This window comes from Vulpes vulpes, chromosome 1, assembly GCF_048418805.1.
Source record: "Vulpes vulpes isolate BD-2025 chromosome 1, VulVul3, whole genome shotgun sequence".
Classification (NCBI taxonomy): Eukaryota; Metazoa; Chordata; class Mammalia; order Carnivora; family Canidae; genus Vulpes; species Vulpes vulpes.
Window position 1 is genome coordinate 45606718 of NC_132780.1, and position 23480 is coordinate 45630197.

Below are 23480 nucleotides of genomic sequence, written 5' to 3' on the forward strand. Positions count from 1 at the left end.
GTAAAGAAATTTGCTAGCAGAACTCAAGAACTTATCTTTAAGAGCCCGGCTGAGATAAATGCTTAGTTTAGGATTCTGCTTAGCATCTGGTTGATGTGTGCTTAGTTTAGGGTACAGAATGGAGAAAACAGTTTTCATAAAACATTTCTGGAAAATGCGTGCATCAACTTGGGGGCTTGTTAAAAAAGCATATTACCCAGATGTACCCCCAGTGATTCTGATTTAGTGACTCTGATACATGCTTGAGAGAAATACTGTCAAATAATATAAGCAAAGGAAACAAGGAAAAAATATTCCTAATGTCAAAATATAATTTTAAGCCTTTTTTTTTTTTGCTTCTACTTTCCCAATTTTTAAGATTGCCCTCTTGCTGACAATGGTCTTAAAAGTAAATCTGTTGGGATCCTATAACTTCTTAGAGGTAGAATCATCTACTTGATGGATGAATGAATGAATCATGTATGTTAATTTAGGAAAATGAGGCTACTATAAAGCAATTAGCAAGCAATTGGAAGGCTTGCAATGGAGAAAATCAACCACCAGGCCATGGGACTGCAGTCTGCTGTCATCCCTTCCAGTTAGGGACAACAGATCAGCCTGTAGAAATATCCTGCACACTAACTCTCTTGTGAGCAAAATAATCATTACAGGTCAGCCTGCTATAAAGGACACTCACCTTGCATGGGTGGGGGTCCACCCCATAGGTTTCCAAAGTGTGAGCTTTTAGGAGTAAGTTAAATTCAGCAACTGGTGGGCTCTGGCCTCTAGAACCACACAAGAAAAGTTTAGGGTGTTAATACAGAAGATAACAGAAACCTAGAGTCCCTTTGTTCAATAAAATGGGATATTCTAAACTAAAAAAAAATCCCTACATAAATAATAATCAGTAAGACCAATCACCATTCCTCCTCATAAGGAGCTCTTCTCTAAGGAATCTGAGCTCGTGTTCCCTGGCTAATTGCTCCATAATAAAACCACATGTACTCTGAGGACTCCAGTGACCCATACAGTTAATCAAGGTGATCAAGTTACCAATAAGTAAGCCTTGCAAATTCAATCTTAATATGAAATAGAACTCAGCATCTGTTCTTTCCAACTCACTTAAAAAGATTATCCAGGGTAAAGAGCATTCTGTCTTGCTCAGGGTACAATATGGGCAGTCCTGGTATGCTACCAGCAAGCCTGAACAAAGCCATCCGCGCAGGAAGAACTGTCAACCATTCCAATGGAAAGCCCTGGATTTTGAAAGGAAATCTCACCCACTAATCTTAGCTGTGCCCTCCAGGGTGGCAAACAAGGTCCTGGCCTCAGTGAGGGGGAGGGGGCTGCAGTAGAGATGACTGTGAAGCCTTCTGAGGCTAACTTCCAAAGCAGGATCTTACAGCATTTTAAAGACTCCACTTTGACTAAATCCCATATGTACCTTAGAGAATCCAAACCATTCTCCAAGGATAAATAGGTCACCCTAACAACTGAGAAGAGTTTGCCAAAGAAAACAACAGGAATTTGTTTTCATTTCCAAAATGTAAAATTACGTTGTAGTACTGAATCTACTTCCACCCAAGCTTCTCCCTATAGATAGATTCCCTTCCTCTACCCCTCAAGAATCAACATGCCTCTAAATCCTTTTGAGATCTTCTCTTTACCCCCAGCAGCTGAAATTTCATTATGATAGTGAGGAGTGTCTTTATTTACTTATTATGATCAACACTGTGGGGACACTTTTAATCCAATAATTTGTATCTTTTCCCTGGTTGCTTGATTTTTCTCTTCCCAACCTCCATCCTCACCCCCAACCATCCTTTCTTTCCCTCTCCTCTCCTTTGGGAGGCCTAAGTTCTTGAAACCCTGTCCTCCATGCCTTATAACCTTTGTTTCATTCTCTAAATTTTTTGGTACTACATTCTGAATGATTTTTTAATTCGAACATCCAGCTTGCTAATTTATTTTTCAGCTGGGTGCATCCTGCCTTTCTTCCCATTTAGGAGTTTTTTTTTTTTTAAATACCAATTAAATATTTCACTCCAAATATATCATCTATTTGGCTCTTGAAATAGCTGCCTGTTCCTATTTTATGCAATAAATTCCTCATATTCCTCTGAGGAAATCCCACTTTCTTTCCTTTAAAGTCCAATCCCGTTTGCTCTGTTAATGCTGCTTTCTCGGTGAGGGTCCTTTGGTTTGGAACAACAGTCAGAATCTCGCATTCACGGAGTTGATGTTTCCTTGTCTGGTGATTCATGGATGGATATTTCTATATCTTTTTTTAAATATATTTAAATTTTTTTAAAGATTTATTTATTTATTCATGATAGATGTAGAGAGAGAAAGAGAGAGGCACATGCACAGGAGGAGAGAGCAGGCTCCATGCCTGGAGCCTGACGTGGGACTCGAATCCGAGACTCCAGGATCACGCCCTGGGCCAAAGGCAGGCGCCAAACCGCTGAGCCACCCAGGGATCCCCGATATTTCTATATCTGATGTTATCTGTCTAATGCAGTGGCCTCCAGAGGTTTGTAGGGAACTGGTGGATGGTAGGGGCATGCCATCTGGAAAAAGTATATGTGATAACTTGATTTTAAACTGCAAGTTGTAGTTCCTTCCAGATGTTGCCCACACATGGGGTACCCTCCAGCTCAAGACTGCTGTTGCCCACAAGGAACCAGAGAAAGAGGTCAGAGCTGCCCAACTGTGCCAAATGCAGTTGCCCACTCACCATGGTGGCCACCCTGTGTATGTTTCCTGACGCACCCAGAACCACTCCTACCCTACATGTGTTTAACCTGGATTTGCTCCATCTGTTTCCCATCTTCCAGAGACACTGTTGGAATTCTGATCCAAAAATTGTATTCTCTCCTGGATCTGCTTTCTAGGACTTTTTCCATTATCTATAGGGCCTTGGAGAAGGAAGAAGAGGTAGCCATATGTGTTAGTTTTTTCTTTTAAAATAAGAGATAATTTTTAATCCATCCTTGATGGAACATATTTCTGAAGGATTAATTCAAACATCCACTTTAAGAAAATAAAGTCTTTCTAAAGCCTTTTAGGCTTTCCTCTTTAGCCTTAGTGTTCTACAGTTTCACTGTGATATATATAAAGGCAGCATCTTTATTTATTCATCCTGACCAGCATTGTATGGATCCTTTCAATACAATTCCTATCTTTCTTTGATTCTTTTTTTCAAGTCATAGTCACTGTTACTATTTCTCTTCTTGATACCATAACTATAGGTTCAAAAAAGTTATAACTATATATTTTTTAAATATTTTATTTATTTATTCATGAGAGACACAGAAAGAGGCAGAGACATAGACAAAGGGAGAAGCAGGTTCCCTGCAGGACCCCAGGATCACGACCTGAGCCAAAGGCAGATGCTCAACCACTGAGCCACCCAGGTGCCCCAGTCACCAACTCTATTGATGAAAAAGGGAAATGGGATTTTTGAAAGTTTTCTCAATACATACTATGATTTCTCCATAGCTCTCTTAAGTTCTAGGAGTAATATTTTACCTTTCACTGAAAAATCAATTATTAATATTAAATCCAAATATTGGTTGCTACTTCTCTCCCTGCCATATCCTCACCCCGTGATGAGGGACAAAGCACAGAACAGAGCTGTCCAGCATGTTACTAACCAGCACCCCCACTCTGATGGCCCTCAATGCACAACTTCAGCCTAATGACCCCAGACAAAGGCCAAAAGGAACCAGGACTGGAGCCAAAGCAGCCTAAGCCATTAGTTCTGCTCCAGGATAATCCTCCTGCTTGACATGAGAGGACTCCACTCTATCCCACACTAATAAGAACTCCTCCACTCCAAGGAGCTGGCCATTTTCCCTGGTGGTTAAATTATCAGCATCTTTGTATAAGCCACACATTGTTTATTCTTAAATCCAAGTTTGTTTCTAAAGCTCACCTTTCTTTTGTATTCAGTCTGGGAACAAGTTAATCATGAAAGGTTGTAATTTGGAAGTTTGTTTTAGAAAGTAAGTTCTGCTTGCCTAGGTGGTCTGACTACTTTCCTGTCCTTTGTAAATCCAAAAGGCATCCAATTTCTAACTGAAAACAGTCAACCACAGATGGCAGCAGGTGCAGTGCTACACAGCTTCAGAGGATATGCCATTAAACTCAAAGATCTCTGGTTCATTAGGACATCTCATTCAGGGTGTGAAACAGTGAGCCCCAGTACAAGGAAAGATTTCAGTAACATGTACAACTAAAAAAAGGGACTTCTATGTAGAATTTTTTTAACTCCTATAAATCAATAAACAATAAAAATTTTAAATATATATAACTCAGAAGAAAAATCAGCACAAGACTTATTTATTTTTTTTTTTAGATTTTTTTTTTTAATTTTTTATTTACTTATGATAGTCACAGAGAGAGAGAGAGAGGCAGAGACACAGGCGGAGGGAGAAGCAGGCTCCATGCACCGGGAGCCTGATGTGGGATTCGATCCCGGTTCTCCAGGATCGCGCCCTGGGCCAAAGGCAGGCGCCAAACCGCTGCGCCACCCAGGGATCCCCTCAGCACAAGACTTAAATAGGTACTTCATAAGATATCCAAATAGCCTACCACTACATGAAAATGTGTTTAACCTTTTTATAATCAAGAAAATGCTCATTAAAACTATGAGAAATAGGGAAGCCTGCGTAGCTCAGTGGTTAAGTGTCTGCCTTTGGCTCAGGGCGTGATCCTGGAGTCCTGGGATCAAGTCCCACATTGGGCTCCCTGCATGGAGCCTGCTTCTCCCTCTGCCTGTGTCTCTGCCTCTCTCTGTGTCTCTCTCATGAATAAATAAATAAAATCTTTAAAAAAAAAACTATGAGAAATAATTTATACATCCATCTAAATAGCTAAAATTTAAAACATAGTACCAAGCAGTCATGAGGATTTGCAGCAAGAGCAATTCTTATACTGCTAATAGAGCAGTAATTTGGTAGAACTATCTGGGAAGCTGGCATTATCTATAAAAATTCAACGTGTTTACTCTATAATACAACAATTCTATTAATAGTTCCATATGCAACAGAAACTTTTGTTGCACCAAGAAATATATAGAATTTTCATAGTAGTGCCATTTGTAGTAGCAAAAAATAGGAAACTCAAATATCTACCAACAGGAGAATGGATATACAATGGAATGCCATACAGCCATTAAATTAAATGAATTAAAGCTACACATAAGAAGGGTGACTATCACAAAAATAAAACTGAACAAAAGAGGCCAGATATAAATGAATACACAAGGAATTAATTCAGTTTATACGACTTTCCAAAATGAGCAAAACACAACTAAAGTGTTAAAAGTCAAAGATGTGATCACCTTTGGGGAGGAGGGAAAGGTAAATATAGAGAAGGGGCAGAAGAGAAGTTTCTGGGGTGTTACCAATTCTCTCTGACTTGGGTGGTAGTTACATACATGCTTGCTTTGTAATCATTGATCAAGCTTTATATTTATGCTTTTCACACTCCTCTAAATCTGTTATATTTCAATTTTTAAGAACTTAACAGAAAAGAAAAAAGGTTATAAAACACTGGGAACCCTCATGTATTTCTGGTGTGAATGTAAGCTGGAGTAACCCCATTAGCAAACAAGCCATCATTTCCTAGAAAAGCTAACACTGTATAAACTCTATGGCCCTCTAAATTCCACACTTAGGCTCATACCTAGGCTAGGAATTCCTTCACATACTCCTATGAGAGTTATTGAAGAAGATATACTAACTTTGTCATAGTAAAATCCAGAAATAACCCAAATGCCCATCAACAGAATTGATACATAAAATGTGACCTGTTCGCATCATAGAATCTTAGATACACAGAAGCGCAAATGAAGACCTATGGCTATACGCATACATACTGAATGGGAACCTCAAACACAATGCTGATGGACAGAAGTGAGATGCAAGAATAGAATATGATTCCATTTATACGAAAGTCAAAAACATGCAAAAACAAAGCAATGCATTACTTAGTGATAATATGAAGTATGTTTAACAACAGCAAAATAAAAGATTGAAAAACCTCAAATACAGAATAGTGCAGAGAAGCGAAGAAGGTGATCTGGGAGGAGCACAAGGGTGATTTCAGAGCATCTGATGATGTTCTAATTCATAAGCAGAGTCAGGGGGTCATGGGTGTTTTTTAGGCTATTCTTTAAATTATACACATATTGTATACTCATATATTTGCAATGATACAAGAGGAACAATTCCTGTCTTTTTAATAAAAGAATTATTGAATAGAATACTGTACAGTCCAAAAGCACTGCTAAACTAAAGAGAATTGGTCAGGAACCATAACAGATATGCATGCAGCTACTTTTTACTAAACTCTACTGTTCTGAGCAATATAGAATCATTTATGTTGTCAAGTAATATATGTATTCCATCACTTAGTATTCATAAAGGAGGAATTGTCATCTTCCTTTTGTAGATGAGGATTCTGACACTCAGAAAGGAAAAGTAATTTGCTCAAAGTTACTCAGCTAGTAAATGCAGAAGTGAGGTTCAAATCTAAGTCTGCCTGGTTCCAAAGCACGTCTCAGTGCCTGAACCACCATCATGACCAACGTGATATGGTCAAGAACCATCTGCCTGCCCTCCTACATGTCATGGCAGAGCATATCAAAATAACACGGTTTCTATCAGTTCTTATAGAGAGCTTTTCTCAAATTCTAAACATCGGTGTTTAGATCGGTGATGAGGCAATCCACTCCAGGTACCTGATATTCAGACCTGATGGGAGAGCAGCAAGGTCTCAATTTTAAATGAGGTCAAAGACTCCCAGATTAAAGCCCGCAGGTGAATCCTGACCATCACCAGGTTTTGTACAGCCCTTGAGCTAAGATTGGTTTTTCCATTTTTAAATGGTTTAAGACAATCAAACGAAGAATAATAGTATGTGGGATCCCTGGGTGGCGCAGCGGTTTGGCGCCTGCCTTTGGCCCAGGGCGCGATCCTGGAGACCCGGGATCGAATCCCACGTCGGGCTCCCGGTGCATGGAGCCTGTTTCTCCCTCTGCCTGTGTCTCTGCCTCTCTCTTTCTCTCTGTATGACTATCATAAATAAATAAAAATTAAAAAAAAAAAAAGAATAATAGTATGTCATGACCCATGGAAATTATATGACATTCAAATTTCAGTTCCAACAGATTCTCTTTTTAATTTTTTTAAGTTAAATTCAGTTAGCCAACATAAAACACATACTTAGTTTCAGATGTACTGTGCAGTGATTTATCAACTGCATATAACACCCAGAGCTCATAACATCACATGCCCTACTTAATTCCCATCATCAAATTACTCCATCCCCCCACTCATCTCCCCTCTAGCAACTCTCAGTTTGTTTCGTATAGTTAAGAGTCTTTCATGGTTTTTATCCCTCTCTGATGACTTCCCATTCAGTTTCCCCTCCCCTCCCCATGATTCTTTGCACTGTTTCTTATATTTCACATATAAATGAAACCAGATGATAAATATCTTTTTCTCATTGACTTTTTTGCTCAGCATAACACCCTCCAGTTCCATCCACATTGATGTAAATGGTAAGTATTCGTCCTTTCTGACGGCTGAGTAATATTATTCCAACAGGTGGGTGTGGCTGTGTTCCCATAAGAACACATCTGTATACTGTCTATGGATGTGGTCATGCACCAATGGCAAGAGCGAATAATTGCAACAGAAATCCTATGTTCTGCAGAGCCTAAAGAATTTATTAAATGGTCTAATATAGAAAAATTTTGCTGAGCCCTGAGCTAGGAACTGCACACAGGAATGGAGAACTGCTAAAGCTATAGCTCCTTGATTCCATAAAATGAAGATAAAAATAGTACCTATGTTGAAGATTTGGTATATAGAGTAAGCAGCTGACAGATGAAAAACCATTAAACTAGTGCCTGGCACAGACAGTGGTCTCTCCTCACCCTCAGAACAGCATTTGTTCCCCCTCCTAGCCCTGCACATGACTGAAATCAGAATTATGACATTGGGGGAAATGTCAGGAAGCATGTCAAGATAGTCACAGCAAAGCAAGGACCCCTCTTTAAAATAAAAGTCCTCAAATTATCCATTGCTTTGGGTTTGACTGCAGCTCTCCAACAGCTAAGCACTGAAAAGATTTTATATAAGAAATCACATTCAGAGAAAAACTAACTGTAAATGTTCAAGCCAGGAAAAGCATTCAAAACCAGTGGAGGAGGGACACCTGGGTGACTCAGTGGTAGAACGTCTGTCTTTGGCTCAGGACATGATCCGGAGTCCCAGAATCAAGTCCCACATCAGGCTCCCTGCATGGGCCTGGCCTGTGTCTCTGCCTCTGTGTGTGTGTCTCTCTCATGAATAAATAAATAAAATCTTTAAAAAAAAAAAAAAACAATGGAAGAAAGGTAGAGACCCCACTGGCACTAGAAACTGAGTCTCCCTGAATCACCGATTAAGAAACCATTTAATGATCATGTTTTCAGGAAGACACTAAGACCAATCAAACAAAATTCTTTTTGTCTCCTCAATCTCCCATTGGATAGTTCTTTCTGGTAAAGACACTGTTTAGTAATGGAAAATAATGATTTTCTATCCTTTAAATCTTGCATCAGGAGCTGTTCAACTAAGATGAATAGTGTCTCTAATGAGACATTTAGATGTAAAAATCAATGATCATTTGAATTCTTTAAGAGCTAACAATTCTCCAAAAATATGCTTTTCTAATAAAGTAGGTGAGGTCGAGTAGTCACATATTTAGGCATGTATTTCCCTTCTGCCTACCTGGTACTCTTTTTGCCAAAAGGAGCACTTTCTTATTGACCCTCCTTTAGCATACCATCACATAGACTACAAAAATATACAGCACCCTAAGAATGTGTGTATATTATTAGTATACATTAATTGTGCACATTATTAGTGTACATTAATTAAATAAGGTGTGTGTCTTGCCCTATACGAATTGGATTGCTGGGAGCACTGTTGGCAGGAAAGGGTGGATTTGGCTCCACCTTATCCATTTGGGTCTTTGTGTTGTAGAGTTAAACAGGGCTTCAGCAGGGCTTGGGATCATAGCCCATTAGACTCTGGAGAGTTCTCTACTCTTTACAGCCTTGTTGTTAACTTTTTGAGCTTCAAGGAGTCTCCTGTGCTCAGTCCCATCACGGGCTCTCAGCACTTCAGAAGGATCTCCCTGTGGCCCTTTCCCTGCTGTTGGCAAGAGCTACCCTGCCCTGGATGAAGGCCTGGAGTGCCTTGGAAGAATTTCACTCTGCTCTCCAGCCATGTCGGACTTCTTCCATCTTTGCTTGGTGAAGGCCTAGAGCCAAATGGTGGTGGGAAAGTATAACTCACTCTGCAGCTGGCATCTTTGCAATCCCAATGAGCTAAGTCATCCCATCCATGGCCATCAAAAGCTTGCTAAAGACTTAACTAGTTCCCCTCGACCTACCTATGGCATACTCCTCCTCCTCCTCCCACACTATCAGAAGTGAAAGCAAGTGTATGTCTCCATTGTCCTAGGAAAGACATTCTAAATTTTACTTTAGGTTTCTTTGCCTTCAGATTTGTTTCAAAATTATGATTCTGTAATCTATGTGGCTTGTTTTGTTATACTGGTGTTGGGGGAAATGGATGTCTCATGCTTCTCTACATCCTAACTAGAGGAGTCTCCAGTCTGTCGTGTCTAATTGTTTAAAGAGGAACGTGGTCTCTTACAAACTCCTTGGACCTTTAGGAACCATCTTTATGAGAACATTAGATAGAACACTACTAATCTGGGTAACTCCCATACTATGAGGGAGACAGTGGTAATGCCCTGTAGCCAGGCAAGGACAAGACTTCCAGGAGAGCAGTCAGTTAGAAAGATATCAGAACACTGTACAGGAAAACATGGGTTTCAAGTCAAAGTCTATTGCCTTCAAATTGTAAGGCCCTGGATAAATTTTCTCAGACATCTGTCTCCTTACTGGTACAAGAAGGTGGTCTCAAACTCAGTACCAATGGAGGCAGAAGGTGAACTGGCCAAGCAGGGATGGTGGCAATTTAGAGAGCAAATGGGTCTTTTACAGAGTACTGCTGCTTAGCTCTAGCTGAGTGTTATCATGTGGGGCAAGGCCTAGTGTTACCAAATCTCCCAGGTGCAAGTAAAGCTGGAACGTTTTGGCAACTGATTCCTTTTTTAAAGACTTAATTTGGCCCCTTCAGTAAATGGTGTTAGAAAAACTGGACAGCCACATGCAGAAGAATGAAACTAGACCACTTTCTTACACCATACACAAAAATAAACTCAACATGGATTAAAGACCTAAATGTGAGACAGGAATCCATCAAAATCCTAGAGGAGAACATGGGCAGCAACCTCTTTGACCTCAGCTGCAGCAACCTCTTGCTAAACATATCACCAAAGACAAGGGAAACAAAAGCAAAAAATGAACCACTGAGACTTCATCAAGATAAAAAGCTATTGCACAGCAAAGGAAACAGTCGACAAAACTAAAAGGCAACCTATGGAATGGGAGAAGATATTTTCAAATGTCTTATTAGATAAAAGGCTAGTATCCAAAATCTTTAAAGACCTTCTCAAACACAATACCCCCCCAAAAAAAAATCCACATAAGAGATGGGCATAAGACATGAACAGACATTTCTCCAAAGAAGATATACAAACGGCCAACAAACTGAAAAAATGCTCAGCATCACTCAGCATCTGGGAAATACAAATCAAAACCACAATGAGATAACTTGGGAAATGACAGATGTTGGCAAGGATGTGAAGAAAGGGGAACCCTCTTGGTGGGAATGCAAACTGGTGCAGCCACTCTGGAAAACAGTATGGAGGTTTCTCGAAAAGTTAAACATAGAGCTACCCTATGACCCAGCAGTTGAACTACTAGGTATTTATCCAAAGTATACAAACATAGTGATTCAAAGGGACACATGCACTTCAATTTTTATAGCAGCAATGTTCACAATAGACAAAATATGGAATAATGGAATAAGCCTGGATATCCATCGACAGATGAATGGATAAAGAAGATGTGGGGTGTGTGTGTGTGTGTGTGTGTGTGTGTGAATATATTTATAATAGAATATTACTCAGCCACCAAAAGAATGAAATCTTGCCATTTGCAATGATGTGGGTGGAACTAGAGGGTATTATGTTAAGTGAGATAAGTAAGAGAAAGACAAATACCATATGATTTCACTCATATGTGGAATTTAAGAACAGATGAACATAGGAGAAGGGAAGGAAAAATAAAGTAAGATGAAAATTGAGAGAGAGGCAAACCATGAGAGATGCTGAACTCTAGAAAACATACTGAGGGTTGCTGGAGGGGAGGCAGGTGGGGGAAAGGGATAATCGGGTGATGGGCATTAAGGAGGGCACTTGATGTAATGAGCACTGGGTGTTTTAGGCAATTGATGAATCACTAAATTCTACCTCTGAAACTAAAAAACAAAAACAAATACTAAAAACTAAAAAAAAAATATTATTTGGCCCAAGAAACATACATCTGGGTCAGAGTGTAACACAACAACTGTCATTTTATAACTCCTATTTTGGACTCCAAGAGTTCCTCAAGTATAATAATTGGGGGTCAAGTTTTTTACTTTTGGCTGGTGACCTCTGGATATTCAAAGGCTCTGGGTGATAGTTGTAGCTGTGTATGACAAATAAAAATTAGGAAGCAAATTAATTGTATTTTTTTTTTTAGATAAGTATAGATGAGGAAGAGGATCTCAGTGTTGTGGTAAAGCAGTTGAAGATTAGTGGGCTAGGTCATCCAACACTTGCATTTTTCCTGACACAGAGCTGCCTTTTAATAAATATTGTTGTATGAACAGATGAATGAATGGATGTATGGATGAATCGTGAATGGGTGCGTGGATAGATGGATAGGTGTATGCATGAATGTATGGATGAGTCATGAATGGGTGCATAGATAAATGGACAGGTAGATGCATGGATGAATCATGGATGGGTATATGGATGGACAGAGGGATGGATACACTGTTATAAGCTCATCTAAAGTTCAAAAAAGTCTTTGACTATGCATAATTTACATGTCACATGTCAGGGGGGATCAAAGAGTATATTATTAGGTCATCGCTGATTCAAGCTGTCAATACTATTCCTCTCTCTTTCTTCAAAGCCATGTTGCACTTCAATGACACCACTCTTTCTCCATTCAAGTCACCATAACCAGATTTTACCTGTGTAGAAATGTTGGTGACTTGGGTGCACACATGATCTGCCCCTGGCCCAACCCTCCCCAGAAACATCCCTGACTCCAGGCCACATAATACAAGGATTCAGTTTTTATAGGAGGAGCATGTGATACTAATAATTCCCTCTTCCAATTCCTATGCCAAATGACAACAGAGAATGGAAATGAATTTGATAACCCACCAGAGAGAAAGAGAGAGAGAGAGAGAGAGAGAGAGAGAGAGAAATTCAGGGTTTTAAAGTAAGAGACTTGAGAAGGGAAAGGCCAAAGGAAGGGGAGGAGTAGAGAGGATGGAAAGCGTATCTCAAAAAAGATTAGAAGTTTTAAAGTAACCTGATCTTTCTCATTTTCCTTTAACACAATATATGCTCTTCCCAAAACCCACACACAAACACCTCCTAGGGGGGCTCCTGTGATCTCATCAGAAGCACAGGTAGAGGGTGTTTATCAATGCAGGTCACTTATCCCTAGAATGCTAGACATTTTTGAAAGTATAAAGCCTTGCCAGGATGCACATGATTTACACAGAATGTGAATTTTGAAAAATAAAAAGAGATAATGACTTTGTCTAAAATCCACTCAGTATCATTATTGCTTCTAGCACAAGCCTCACTGCATCAGATCATTATCATGGTAGCTAATTGGATGATTTTTCTGCTTTTTAAGGACATGAATATACTTCATCAAAACAACTTCACTCCCAAGTGAGATTTATGAATATTTGAAAGCTGATGACCTGTGCCTGAAGCTAATCCAAATGTCTTTGCCTCTAATGAGAAATCTGATAAACTGGTATGGAGAGAACTAGCTGAGTAGAAACTCTAGGAAAAGCTCCAGAGAAGCCTCTCAGGGTTCTTGATAGTGAAATCAACCATATTCTTGATCTTCAACCCCCCTCTGTGCACCCTCAGAACTAATGGGATGGGTTTTCCCTTCTAACCCACATACATGACCATGATCAAAGCTGTGTGGAAAACAGTAACCAAGACCCTCAAAAAAAAAAATTATGCTGAATGAAGTAAGTCAATCGGAGAAGGACAAACAGTGTATGTTCTCATTCATTTGGGGAATATAAATAATAGTGAAAGGGAATATAAAGGAAGGGAAAAGAAATGTGTGGGAAATATCAGGAAGGGAGACAGAACATAAAGACTCCTAACTCTGGGAAATGAACTAGGGGTGGTGGAAGGGGAGGAGGGCGGGGGGTGGGGAGGAATGGGTGACGGGCACTGAGGGGGACACTTGACAGGATGAGCACTGGGTGTTTTTCTGTATGTTGGTAAATTGAACACCAATAAAAATTAATTTATAAAAAAAAAAAAAAAGGAATAGAACTGTCACATCCCTGGGGACTGGGGGTCAGCTTCTTCCAGCCACCAGAGGGCTCTGGAAGGAGGGTTAACCTATTTCTAAGCAGTCCCAATGCTAGAACCTCATCCCTGTGTACCAAACTGAAATGAAATCTGTAAATTTTAAGATTCTTTTTTACACGTAGTTTTAAAAACAAATACAGCTCTTTTGACTTAAAATTATCTACAGAGGCAGGCAGTGAAGCAGAAATTAATTCCAGACCTGCTCTGCCATGTGTTTAAGAGTCCACAAGCTAGAACCCCCAGGTAAAATCTGGCCCACCATCTGTTTTGTCAACCAAGTTTCATTGAATCATAGCCCACTAACTTAGGTGTGGTCTTTGTCTTCTTTTGCTCTACAAAGGCATAGCCACGTGACTGCAATATTTTATATATATATATATATATATATATATATATATATATATATATATATATATATATATATACATACTCTGATCTGGAAGAATCATTCAGCCACAGTGAGTTCTAGCATTAACATCTATTCAATAATGTGAATCATACATCCCCAGATCTTCTAGTTTACAGGATATTAGGAGGCCCAACGATGCCTCTATAGAATTTTTCTGAATAAAGCACTGTTCACCGCATGCTTATTAGAATGACCAAAATCAAGAACACTGATAATACCAAATGCTGGTGAAGATGTATGGGAACAACAGAAACTCTCATTCATTGCTGGTGGGAATGCAGCTGCTTTGGAAGACAGTTTGAGGACTTCTTTCAAAACTAAACATACTCTCACCATACAATCCAGCAGCCATGCCCCTTGATATTTACCAAAGGAGTTGAAAATGTATGTCCACACAAAAGGCCTGCACATGAGTATTTATAGAAGCCTTGTTCATAATTGCCAAAGCTTAGAAGCATCCAAGATGTCCTTCACTAGGTCAGTGGAAAAATTGTGAAACATACAGACAATCAAATATTATTCAGCAAGAAATGAGCTATGGATGGAAACACATGGAGGGACTTTAAATGCAGGTTGCTAAGTAAAAGAAGAGAATCTGAAAAGGCTGCATACTGTAGGATTCTAACAATATGATACTCTAGAAATGGCAAAACTGGGGAGACAGTTAAAAGATCAGTGTTTGCCAGTGGCTGGGGTGGGGGAGGAGAAGGAGATGAACAGCAGAGCACAGAGGATTTTTAGGGCAGTGAAAACATTTTGCATGATACTATACATGTCATCATACTATTGTCCGCAGAATGCACAACCTCCAGAGTGAGCCCTAAGGCAAATTATGGATTTAAGTGATAATGATGTGTCAGGGTAGGTTAATCAATTGCAACAAATGCATCACTCTGGTGGAGATTGTTGATAACAGGAGAAGCTATGCAGGGAGAATAAGGGAAATCTCTGTACCTTCCATTCAATTTTGCTGTGAATCTAAAAAATAAAGTTTTTTAATAAAAAAAGTTTAAAGAAGCCTATTAGCTAATGAGATTACAAAGCCCATTAAGAGCTGTTTGCTAGCTATTTCCAGTTTGTACTTTCCTTGCCATTAGGTAGGAACATGTGACTAGTTATGGCCACAATTGTTAGGCGGAAGTGATGTGTATCACATCCAAGCTGAAGCAAGACTTTCCAGAGCTCTCTTTTCCCTCTGGCTCAACAACTGGCAAATTCAAACCTCTGAGTGCCCTGAGTGACAGTGGTGAGCAGAGACTCCCAGCTGACATCTGGTAGACACATAGCAGGACAAACAATAAGCCTTGCTTGTTCTAAACACTGAGCTTTCAGGATTGTTTCCCAAGCAAAATCTAGTTTATCATGTCTAATACAGAGATGATCAATAACTATACTATTACATTTGCAAAACTGTCACTTCTCCCTACCCTATCCTCCTGTTCAGATGGCACATTTAAGAAAGCAAGGTTGGCCCAATCATATATTTCAATCTTCATTCACAAATCTCTTAATGTCTGAAGGAATCTAAGTTGATGGAAATTCTAACTACACTTTTGGTCTTTTATTTTCAAGCACCCCAAAATTCCAAGGAGTCTCTCTTTCTTCCTCCTAAAGAACTCTTTCATTCATGGCTGTCTATCACATCACCTTGGTCCCATCTTCAAGCAATCCGTAGCCTCCTAGACAGAGAGGTTCTTTTCCTCCCTGGTTACTTTTCTCCCAAGAATCACAGCTTTTTCCCCTTCCTCAGAAAGTACAGAAAGAGAACAATTACAATCAAGAAAAAAGGCAGAAGAAGGTTGGGAACCCCCACAGGTAAGTATGTTAATCTCACTGTAAATCATCATCACCATTATCATTTGTATGTTGCCTGCCATCTCTTGTTTTCCTTCTCCACTGGTTCAGAAACCAGGCAGGAAGCAGGAGGTTAACTTTGGAGGCCCCTCAAAGCCCAAGATAGGCCAGCTGAATCCTCTCAGGAAGTTTCTGTAACAGTTCAATGATCATACATTATCCCTTTGTTGTGTGGGAGGGTCATGGGTGAGGACCTGGGAGAGTAAGATGGTAACATCTTGGTTCAACCTCATATGGTTCTCTTCCACCTACAACTCCTTTCTGACACTGTTGGTTTTGCAAAGCAATCCAACCAAAGGTCCAGTTCTCCACACTAGAAAAATCAACACTTTTATAATCTATGTGCAAAGGGTCTGCTGAACCCTCAGAGTAACCTCAGTCTCTATGGCAGGTTTCCAACCAATTCTAAAAAGTCTCAGGCAGCCCTGGTGGCTCAGCAGTTTAGCACCACCTTCAGCCCAGGGCGTGATCCTGGAGACCAGAGATCGAGTCCCATGTCAGGCTCCCTGCATGGAGCCTGCTTCTCCCTCTGCCTGTGTCTCTGCCTCTCTCTCTGTGCGTCTCTCATGCATAAATAAATAAAATCTTCAAAAAAAAAGTTTAAAAAGTCTCTCTCCCTCTGCACTGTCAACTTGTTCTGCTCTTATTTTCCCTTCCAAACCTATAATCTCTCTCTCTACTGCACGATGCCGAAGAAAATGCACAACTACTTGAGAATGAGCAAAAATTCACTGGAAAATACCCTCTGTATCTCTCCTTGCAATGTCACATAATTTCTGGCTATTTTGTTCTTCAATATACAACTCTAATTTCTTCACAAGGGCTTTCTGGATGTTACAAATGCCTAGTGCTTCAGAATCCAGCTTCGATCAAGCCAAGGCATTTACTTCCAAGATCTATAAACCATGGCTGATTGATGACCCCTTCTCTTCCCCTGGTGTATGATGTTCAAGGTTATCAACAAAGTCAGGTGCTGGCACGAGGTCCAATCTACAGCTTTCTGATTATAAAAAGCAATCTAGAATCTTCTTGGATTCATTCATTTACTCACGAAATTCAGTGGGCCATTGTCTTGATATAATATTACTTAAAACTTTCTTCTTTCAATTTTCTCTACTCCTATTCTCTACTCCATGGCATCTCTTGTTTGGAGAGCAGAAGTAACTAATTGGTCCTCCTGCCCACAGTCTCCACCCTGTGGCACCACTGCCATGTGACTGCTATGGAACACCAACATGACTACTTGGTTGCCTTATGATTGCTCAGCAGAGTGAATAAGAGCATGGATGTTGTTGTCAAGTAAGAGCGAGGTTCAACTCCTGACTTTGTTGCTAACAGGGTGAGTCCTTTATCCACTGCACATTGCACTTTCTTCACCTTGAAATGGGAGCAACAATAGCACCTTCCTTTTAGAGTTTAGGAGGACTGAGTGGACATACATAAGAATCTTTGCACAGTGTTTTGGCATCCAGTAATGCTTGATAAATGTTTACTAATATCATATGTCTTGAACATTTAAGGTCCTGCAATTTCTGGTCACAGTAGACTTTTTGATTCCTCTCTCTCACCAATCCACACAGTGGGTATGATTCCCCTCCCTAGAGGTCCCCTCCCCTGTGCTGCCCAGACACTGCTTGTCCACAAACTCCTCAGCTAGAATATTGGAGCTTTATTTTTACCTCTACTAATTCTCATCCCCCAAATGTAAAAAAGAGTAGTCAATGTCCTATATTTTCAACAAAGCTTTTCATTAGGAGACAATACCCTAAAATCGCCCATAGGGATGGCATGTTGCTTTCTGAAATCAGTACAATTTTTGATGTTTAGTCATCTTTATTTGTTAAGAACAAAGGTCATCTTTCCAAAGCTGGAATATGCTGCTGCCTTTACTGCCCACATATACACTATGCTCAGATTCACCAGAAGGGGGAGTGCCTGCGTAAAGTAGGGAATTCGAGCACTCTGTCTCAAGAGGACAGTTTCTTGTTCCAGAATTCATAATCTGGTGACACTATTTTTCTTTTCTATAATTACCAGAGGTCTCAAAGATGAAGGCATCTGAGTTCCTCCAGGTCTTCATCCATGCTTGTCCTAACATAGCTCATGTTTATTATTACCAAAGTGAATTTTTCCATGATTTGCATAAATCTAAATTTTATTTACACACTAGAGTACTAGAGTTACCTGATTCCAAGTTGTCAGTGACTCCTACCCATGCTCCATTTCATACCTGGTAGCCTATGCAGAGCAGGAGCAGCACAAGCACGAAGAGCACAGACTCTGGAGCCAGGCTGCCTGGATTCAAATCCTGGCTCTGCCACTTGCTAGTCTGGGTAAGATGCTTAATCTCTCTGTGCCTCAGCTCCCCTATCTGTAAAATGGAAACAACCATGGCACCTATCTCCTAGATATTGTGAAGATTAAATGAGTCACTATGTATAAGTACTTAGAATGGTGCCTGGTACACAGTGAATACTGTATGCAGTTTTGCTAATTCTACCATTATTACTCTGTAGTTAGTCACAATCATCCTGGAGCACCACAGACAAGAAAGAAAGCAGACACTGAATCTGTCATCTTGAAAGCAGCTCAGCAAAGGAAATCTTATCAACGGATTTCACCCTACTTGGAGTCAAAGCTTCCAGCAATGCCATAGGAGAGGAAGAGGCAATGCAAAATTCAAAATAGAAATGATTACTTATTTACCCTAGATTTCACTCACTGAAACTCAGGGTGGTTAAAACCCATAGGAAAATATATGGCTCTAATAACTGGATGGTTCATAGACAGCCACCTAGGGGACCTCACACTATGGAGATTGTTACTGGTGGAAGATCTTGACAGTGCCCAGAAAGATTGCTCTGCCACCTGAAACAGTCCTCATACATTACCAACATTCTTACTTCACAACATGATTTCCACATTCCCTGCAGTAAGAATACCTTCTTCCAAATGTCTACCCCTATTACCTGAGTTCATTTTTATGGATTTCCACTATTTTTCTTTCCAGCTTCTGTGACTGCTTGGGGAAAATCTCAAACTCATTGATGTAATTCTCAGGATGCTCATCAGGATCGTAATCACCCAGCTCAGCTGTAATGAGTAAAAAATAAGAGAGAAAGATTAAGAACAAGAATTGGGTACTTGTGGAATGGTTTCTGCCACCCAAATGAAGAGCTGGCAATAGCACACCCAACAAAATGGATTTTTATCCATGGGAGGACCACACCCTGAGTGTCTAGAAGCCTATATTCTAGCTCAGATCTAGCCATATGAGCTTGGGCACTTGTCAACTTCTTTGAGTCTCATTTTCTTCATCTCCATAATAAGGAAATTTAGTTGTTTTTCAATGAGGCACTATTGGCACTTGGAAAGCCAAACAATTCTTTATCTTTTCAGATATTTCAAAGCATGATAGTATATTCATCACCCTACCCATCAGGTATTAAGTGTTAGTAGTACACACAATCATTATGACCAACACAGATGCCCCCTAGTATTTCCAAATGCTCCCTAGGATATTAGTTGGAAATCACTGGATGTCCCTCAAGGTTCCTTTAGAGCTAATTTTCTGAGTCTGGGAATTCTATGATTCATACAAGTATAGGTGCATCCCATAAAAAAAAAATTCACAACATGAAGGCACCCAAGAAGACTGCACTTAAAAATAAATGGAATCTTTCTCCAATTAAAAGTGTAAATCTAAGCATGGGAAGCATACCAGATGAAGATTATTCTGGATTCTAACACAGAGCACCTCCAGGGGGTCTTTAATGGCAAAAAAAAAAAAAAAAAATGCTGGCACATCTCTGAGCTCCCAGAAGGTCTAGGAGAGGATGGACCTAGAAAGTACATCAGCCATAGCTTGGAGCAGCAAAGGTGATGTTCTGGCAGCGGGGATACTTTTTAGTGATTGCACAAGCCTGCTATGGAAAATGTACCAAAAGGAGCAAGTGTCTCAGGCAGAAATGGCCCAGGAAAGAAGATTAAAAGATGGTAGGAAAATTGTATTAGAAGAACTTGATCACCAACATGACTTTGTAGTAGATAAGAATCAATATGCCTTAAGCACATCTGCAAAATCACATTCAACTCTGTAATTTGTACCTACTGTCCTTTCATTGTTGAATCATCTAATGACTACAAAAGGACAAAACTGGGAGGAAAGCAAAGCTCTTTAAAGCTTCCTAATAGAATTCAAATTACAGAGTTCTTAAAACTCCCTAAAGTATATATCCTACATGAGGAAGGACTTTAAAAATAAGACCCAAAATACCATTAACCATAGGAGGGAAACTAGTTGGAAAGTGTCAAGATTAAAATACTTCTGTTCATTAAAGGTAGTCACAGTCAAAATAACAGGCGACAAATTGAAAGAATATATTTACAAAGTCCAAACCCGACAAGGGCTAATATGTAGAATAAAGAAGAAATCCCTACCAATCAATAAGAAAATAGGCAGGAGGACCAATGGGAAAATGGTCAAAGAATATAAACAGCCAATATAGACAAATGTTCAAACTCATCAGTAATCAGAACTATGGAAATCAAAATCACTCCACACCTAAAAAATTGGCAAAATGTGTAGAAGTGGATGATTCTATATGTTGGCAGAGATATAAGGAAATGAAAATACTTGCACACTTCTGGATGATCCTTGATGCACGCAGCTCTTCTAAAGAGCAAGCTGGGAATATTTAGTCAAACAATCCCGCTGCTGGGCATACATTCTAGAAAAACTCTAAGTACAAGAAAGAATACGAAGGCAACTTGGGTGTTCATTGTTGATAGGAGCAATAAATAAAACATGAGCAATGTACCCTACTAGATACTCTGTAGCAATTAAAAGCAATTTATGGACACTCAAAAACCTGAATAGATCCCCAAAGCCATGTTTTGAGCATAAAAGGATTAAAATATGTTTTACAGCCCCACTTAATACATGAAACTTAAAAGTGTATACATACAAAACAATGTTATCATTTATAAGGTTGTATGGAAAGTCAAAGATCTATATGAACCTCATTGTTGTCTTAAAGAATGGAAATGGAGAATAATAAAAAGGAAAATCAGAGGAGGAGGGGCAAGATGGGGGAAGAGTAGGGTCCCCAAATCACCTGTCCTCACCAAATTACCTAGATAACCTTCAGATCATCCTGAAAATCTACGAATCCAGCCTGAGATTTAAAGAGAGACCAGGGGATCCCTGGTGGCGCAGCGGTTTGGCGCCTGCCTTTGACCCAGGGCGCGATCCTGGAGACCCGGGATCGAATCCCACATCAGGCTCCCGGTGCATGGAGCCTGCTTCTCCCTCCGCCTGTGTCTCTGCCGCTCTCTCTCTCTCTCTGTGACTATCATAAATTTAAAAAAAAAAAAAAAAAAAATAAAGAGAGACCAGGTGGAACGCTACAGTGAGAAGAGTTCGCGCTTCTATCAAGGTAGGAAGACGGGGAAAAAGAAATAAAGAAGCAAAAGGCCTCCAAGGGGGAGGGGCCCCGCGAGGAGCCGGGCTGAGGCCGGGGCGAGTGTCCCCAGGACAGGAGAGCCCCGTCCCGGAGGAGCAGGAGCTGCACCATCTTCCCGGGCAGAAAGGGGCTCGCAGGGAGTTAGAGCAGGACCCAGGAGGGCGGGGACGCCCTCGGGCTCCCTGGGACACTAACAGGCACCTGCGCCCCGGGAGAGTGCGCCGAGCTCCCTAAGGGCTGCAGCGCGCACGGCGGGACCCGGAGCAGCTCGGAGGGGCTCGGGCGGCGGCTCCGCGGAGGGGGCTGCGGGGCGGGAGCGCGAATCCAACAGCGCAGGCCCCGGAGCACAGGGCGCCGGGACACAGCCCAGGATCCGGCCTCCCCCGGGACAGGCAGAGGCCGGGAGGGCCCAGGACAGCGAGGACGCTCCTGCCCCGAGCTGAGCAGATCAGCGGCCCCGCCCCGGAGCCTCCAGGCCCTGCAGACCGAGAGCCCCGGAGTTACTGTGGGAGCTGAATCCAGGGTCCCAGAGCTGCCCCCGCCACTGTGGCTTCCTCCCGGGGCCTCACGGGGTAAACAACCCCCACTGAGCCCTGCACCAGGCAGGGGCAGAGCAGCTCCCCCAAGTGCTAACACCTGAGAATCAGCACAACAGGCCCCTCCCCCAGAAGACCAGCGAGAGGGACCAGTTCCAGGGGAAGTCAAGGGACTTAAAGTATACAGAATCGGAAGATACTCCCCGTGGTTTTTTTGTTTTGTTTTGTTTTGTTTTTTATTTCTGTTTGCTTCTCCCACCCCTTTTTTTCTTTTCTTTCTTTTTCTTTCTCTTTTTCTTCTCCTTTTTATTCTTTTTTCTTCCTTTTTTCTTTTTCTCTTTTCTTTCCTTCTTTCTCTCCTCTCTTTTTCTCCTTTTCCCAATACAACTTGATTTTGGCCACTCTGCACTGAGCAAAATGACTAGAAGGAAAACCTCACCTCAAAAGAAAGAATCAGAAACAGCCCTCTCTCCCACAGAGTTACAAAATCTGGATTACAATTCAATGTCAGAAAGCCAATTCAGAAGCACTATTATACAGCTACTGGTGGCTCTAGAAAAAAGCATAAAGGACTCAAGAGACTTCATGACTGCAGAATTTAGATCCAATCAGGCAGAAATTAAAAATCAATTAAATGAGATGCAATCCAAACTAGAAGTCCTAACGATGAGGGTTAACGAGGTGAAAGAACGAGTGAGTGACATAGAAGACAAGTTGATGGCAAAGAGGGAAACTGAGGAAAAAAGAGACAAACAATTAAAAGACCATGAGGACAGATTAAGGGAAATAAATGACAGCCTGAGGAAGAAAAACCTACATTTAATTGGGGTTCCCGAGGGCGACGAAAGGGCCAGAGGGCCAGAATACGTATTTGAACAAATCCTAGCTGAAAACTTTCCTAATCTGGGAAGGGAAACAGGCATTCAGATCCAGGAAATAGAGAGATCCCCCCCCCCCTAAAATCAATAAAAACCGTTCAACACCTCGACATTTAATAGTTAAGCTTGCAAAATTCCAAAGATAAAGAGAAGATCCTTAAAGCAGCAAGAGACAAGAAGTCCCTGACTTTTATGGGGAGGAGTATTAGGGTAACAGCAGACCTCTCCACAGAGACCTGGCAGGCCAGAAAGGGCTGGCAGGATATAGTCAGGGTCCTAAATGAGAAGAACATGCAAACAAGAATACTTTATCCAGCAAGACTCTCATTCAAAATGGAAGGAGAGATAAAGAGCTTCCAAGACAGGCAGGAGCTGAAAGAATATGGGACCTCCAAACCAGCTCTGCAAGAAATTTTAAGGGGGACTCTTAAAATTCCCCTTTAAGAAGAAGTTCAGTGGAACAATCCACAAAAACAAGGACTGAATAGATATCATGATAACACTAAACTCATACCTTTCAATAGTAACTCTGAACGTGAACGGGCTTAATGACCCCGTCAAAAGGCGGAGGGTTTCAGACTGGATAAAAAAGCAGTACCCATCTATTTGCTGTCTACAAGAGACTCATTTTAGACAGAAGGACACCTACAGCTTGAAAATAAAAGGTTGGAGAATTTACCATTTACCATTCAAATGGTCCTCAAAAGAAAGCAGGGATAGCCATCCTTATATCATATAAACTAAAATTTACCCC

At 40.7% G+C, this 23480-nt stretch overlaps 1 protein-coding gene across 3 annotated transcripts in view; it reads right to left on the reverse strand.

Annotated features, from left to right (window-relative positions):
- FRMD3 (FERM domain containing 3) overlaps positions 1–23480 on the reverse strand; it is a 294465-nt gene that overhangs the window by 80306 nt on the left and 190679 nt on the right. For all 3 annotated transcript variants that reach the window (XM_025988266.2, XM_025988264.2, XM_072762990.1), the window contains 2 exons: positions 18817–18940; positions 677–764 (listed from right to left, as the gene is read on the reverse strand). In XM_025988266.2, the coding sequence (XP_025844051.1) occupies positions 677–764; positions 18817–18940 (212 nt within the window). The remainder of the gene's footprint in view (positions 1–676; positions 765–18816; positions 18941–23480) is intronic.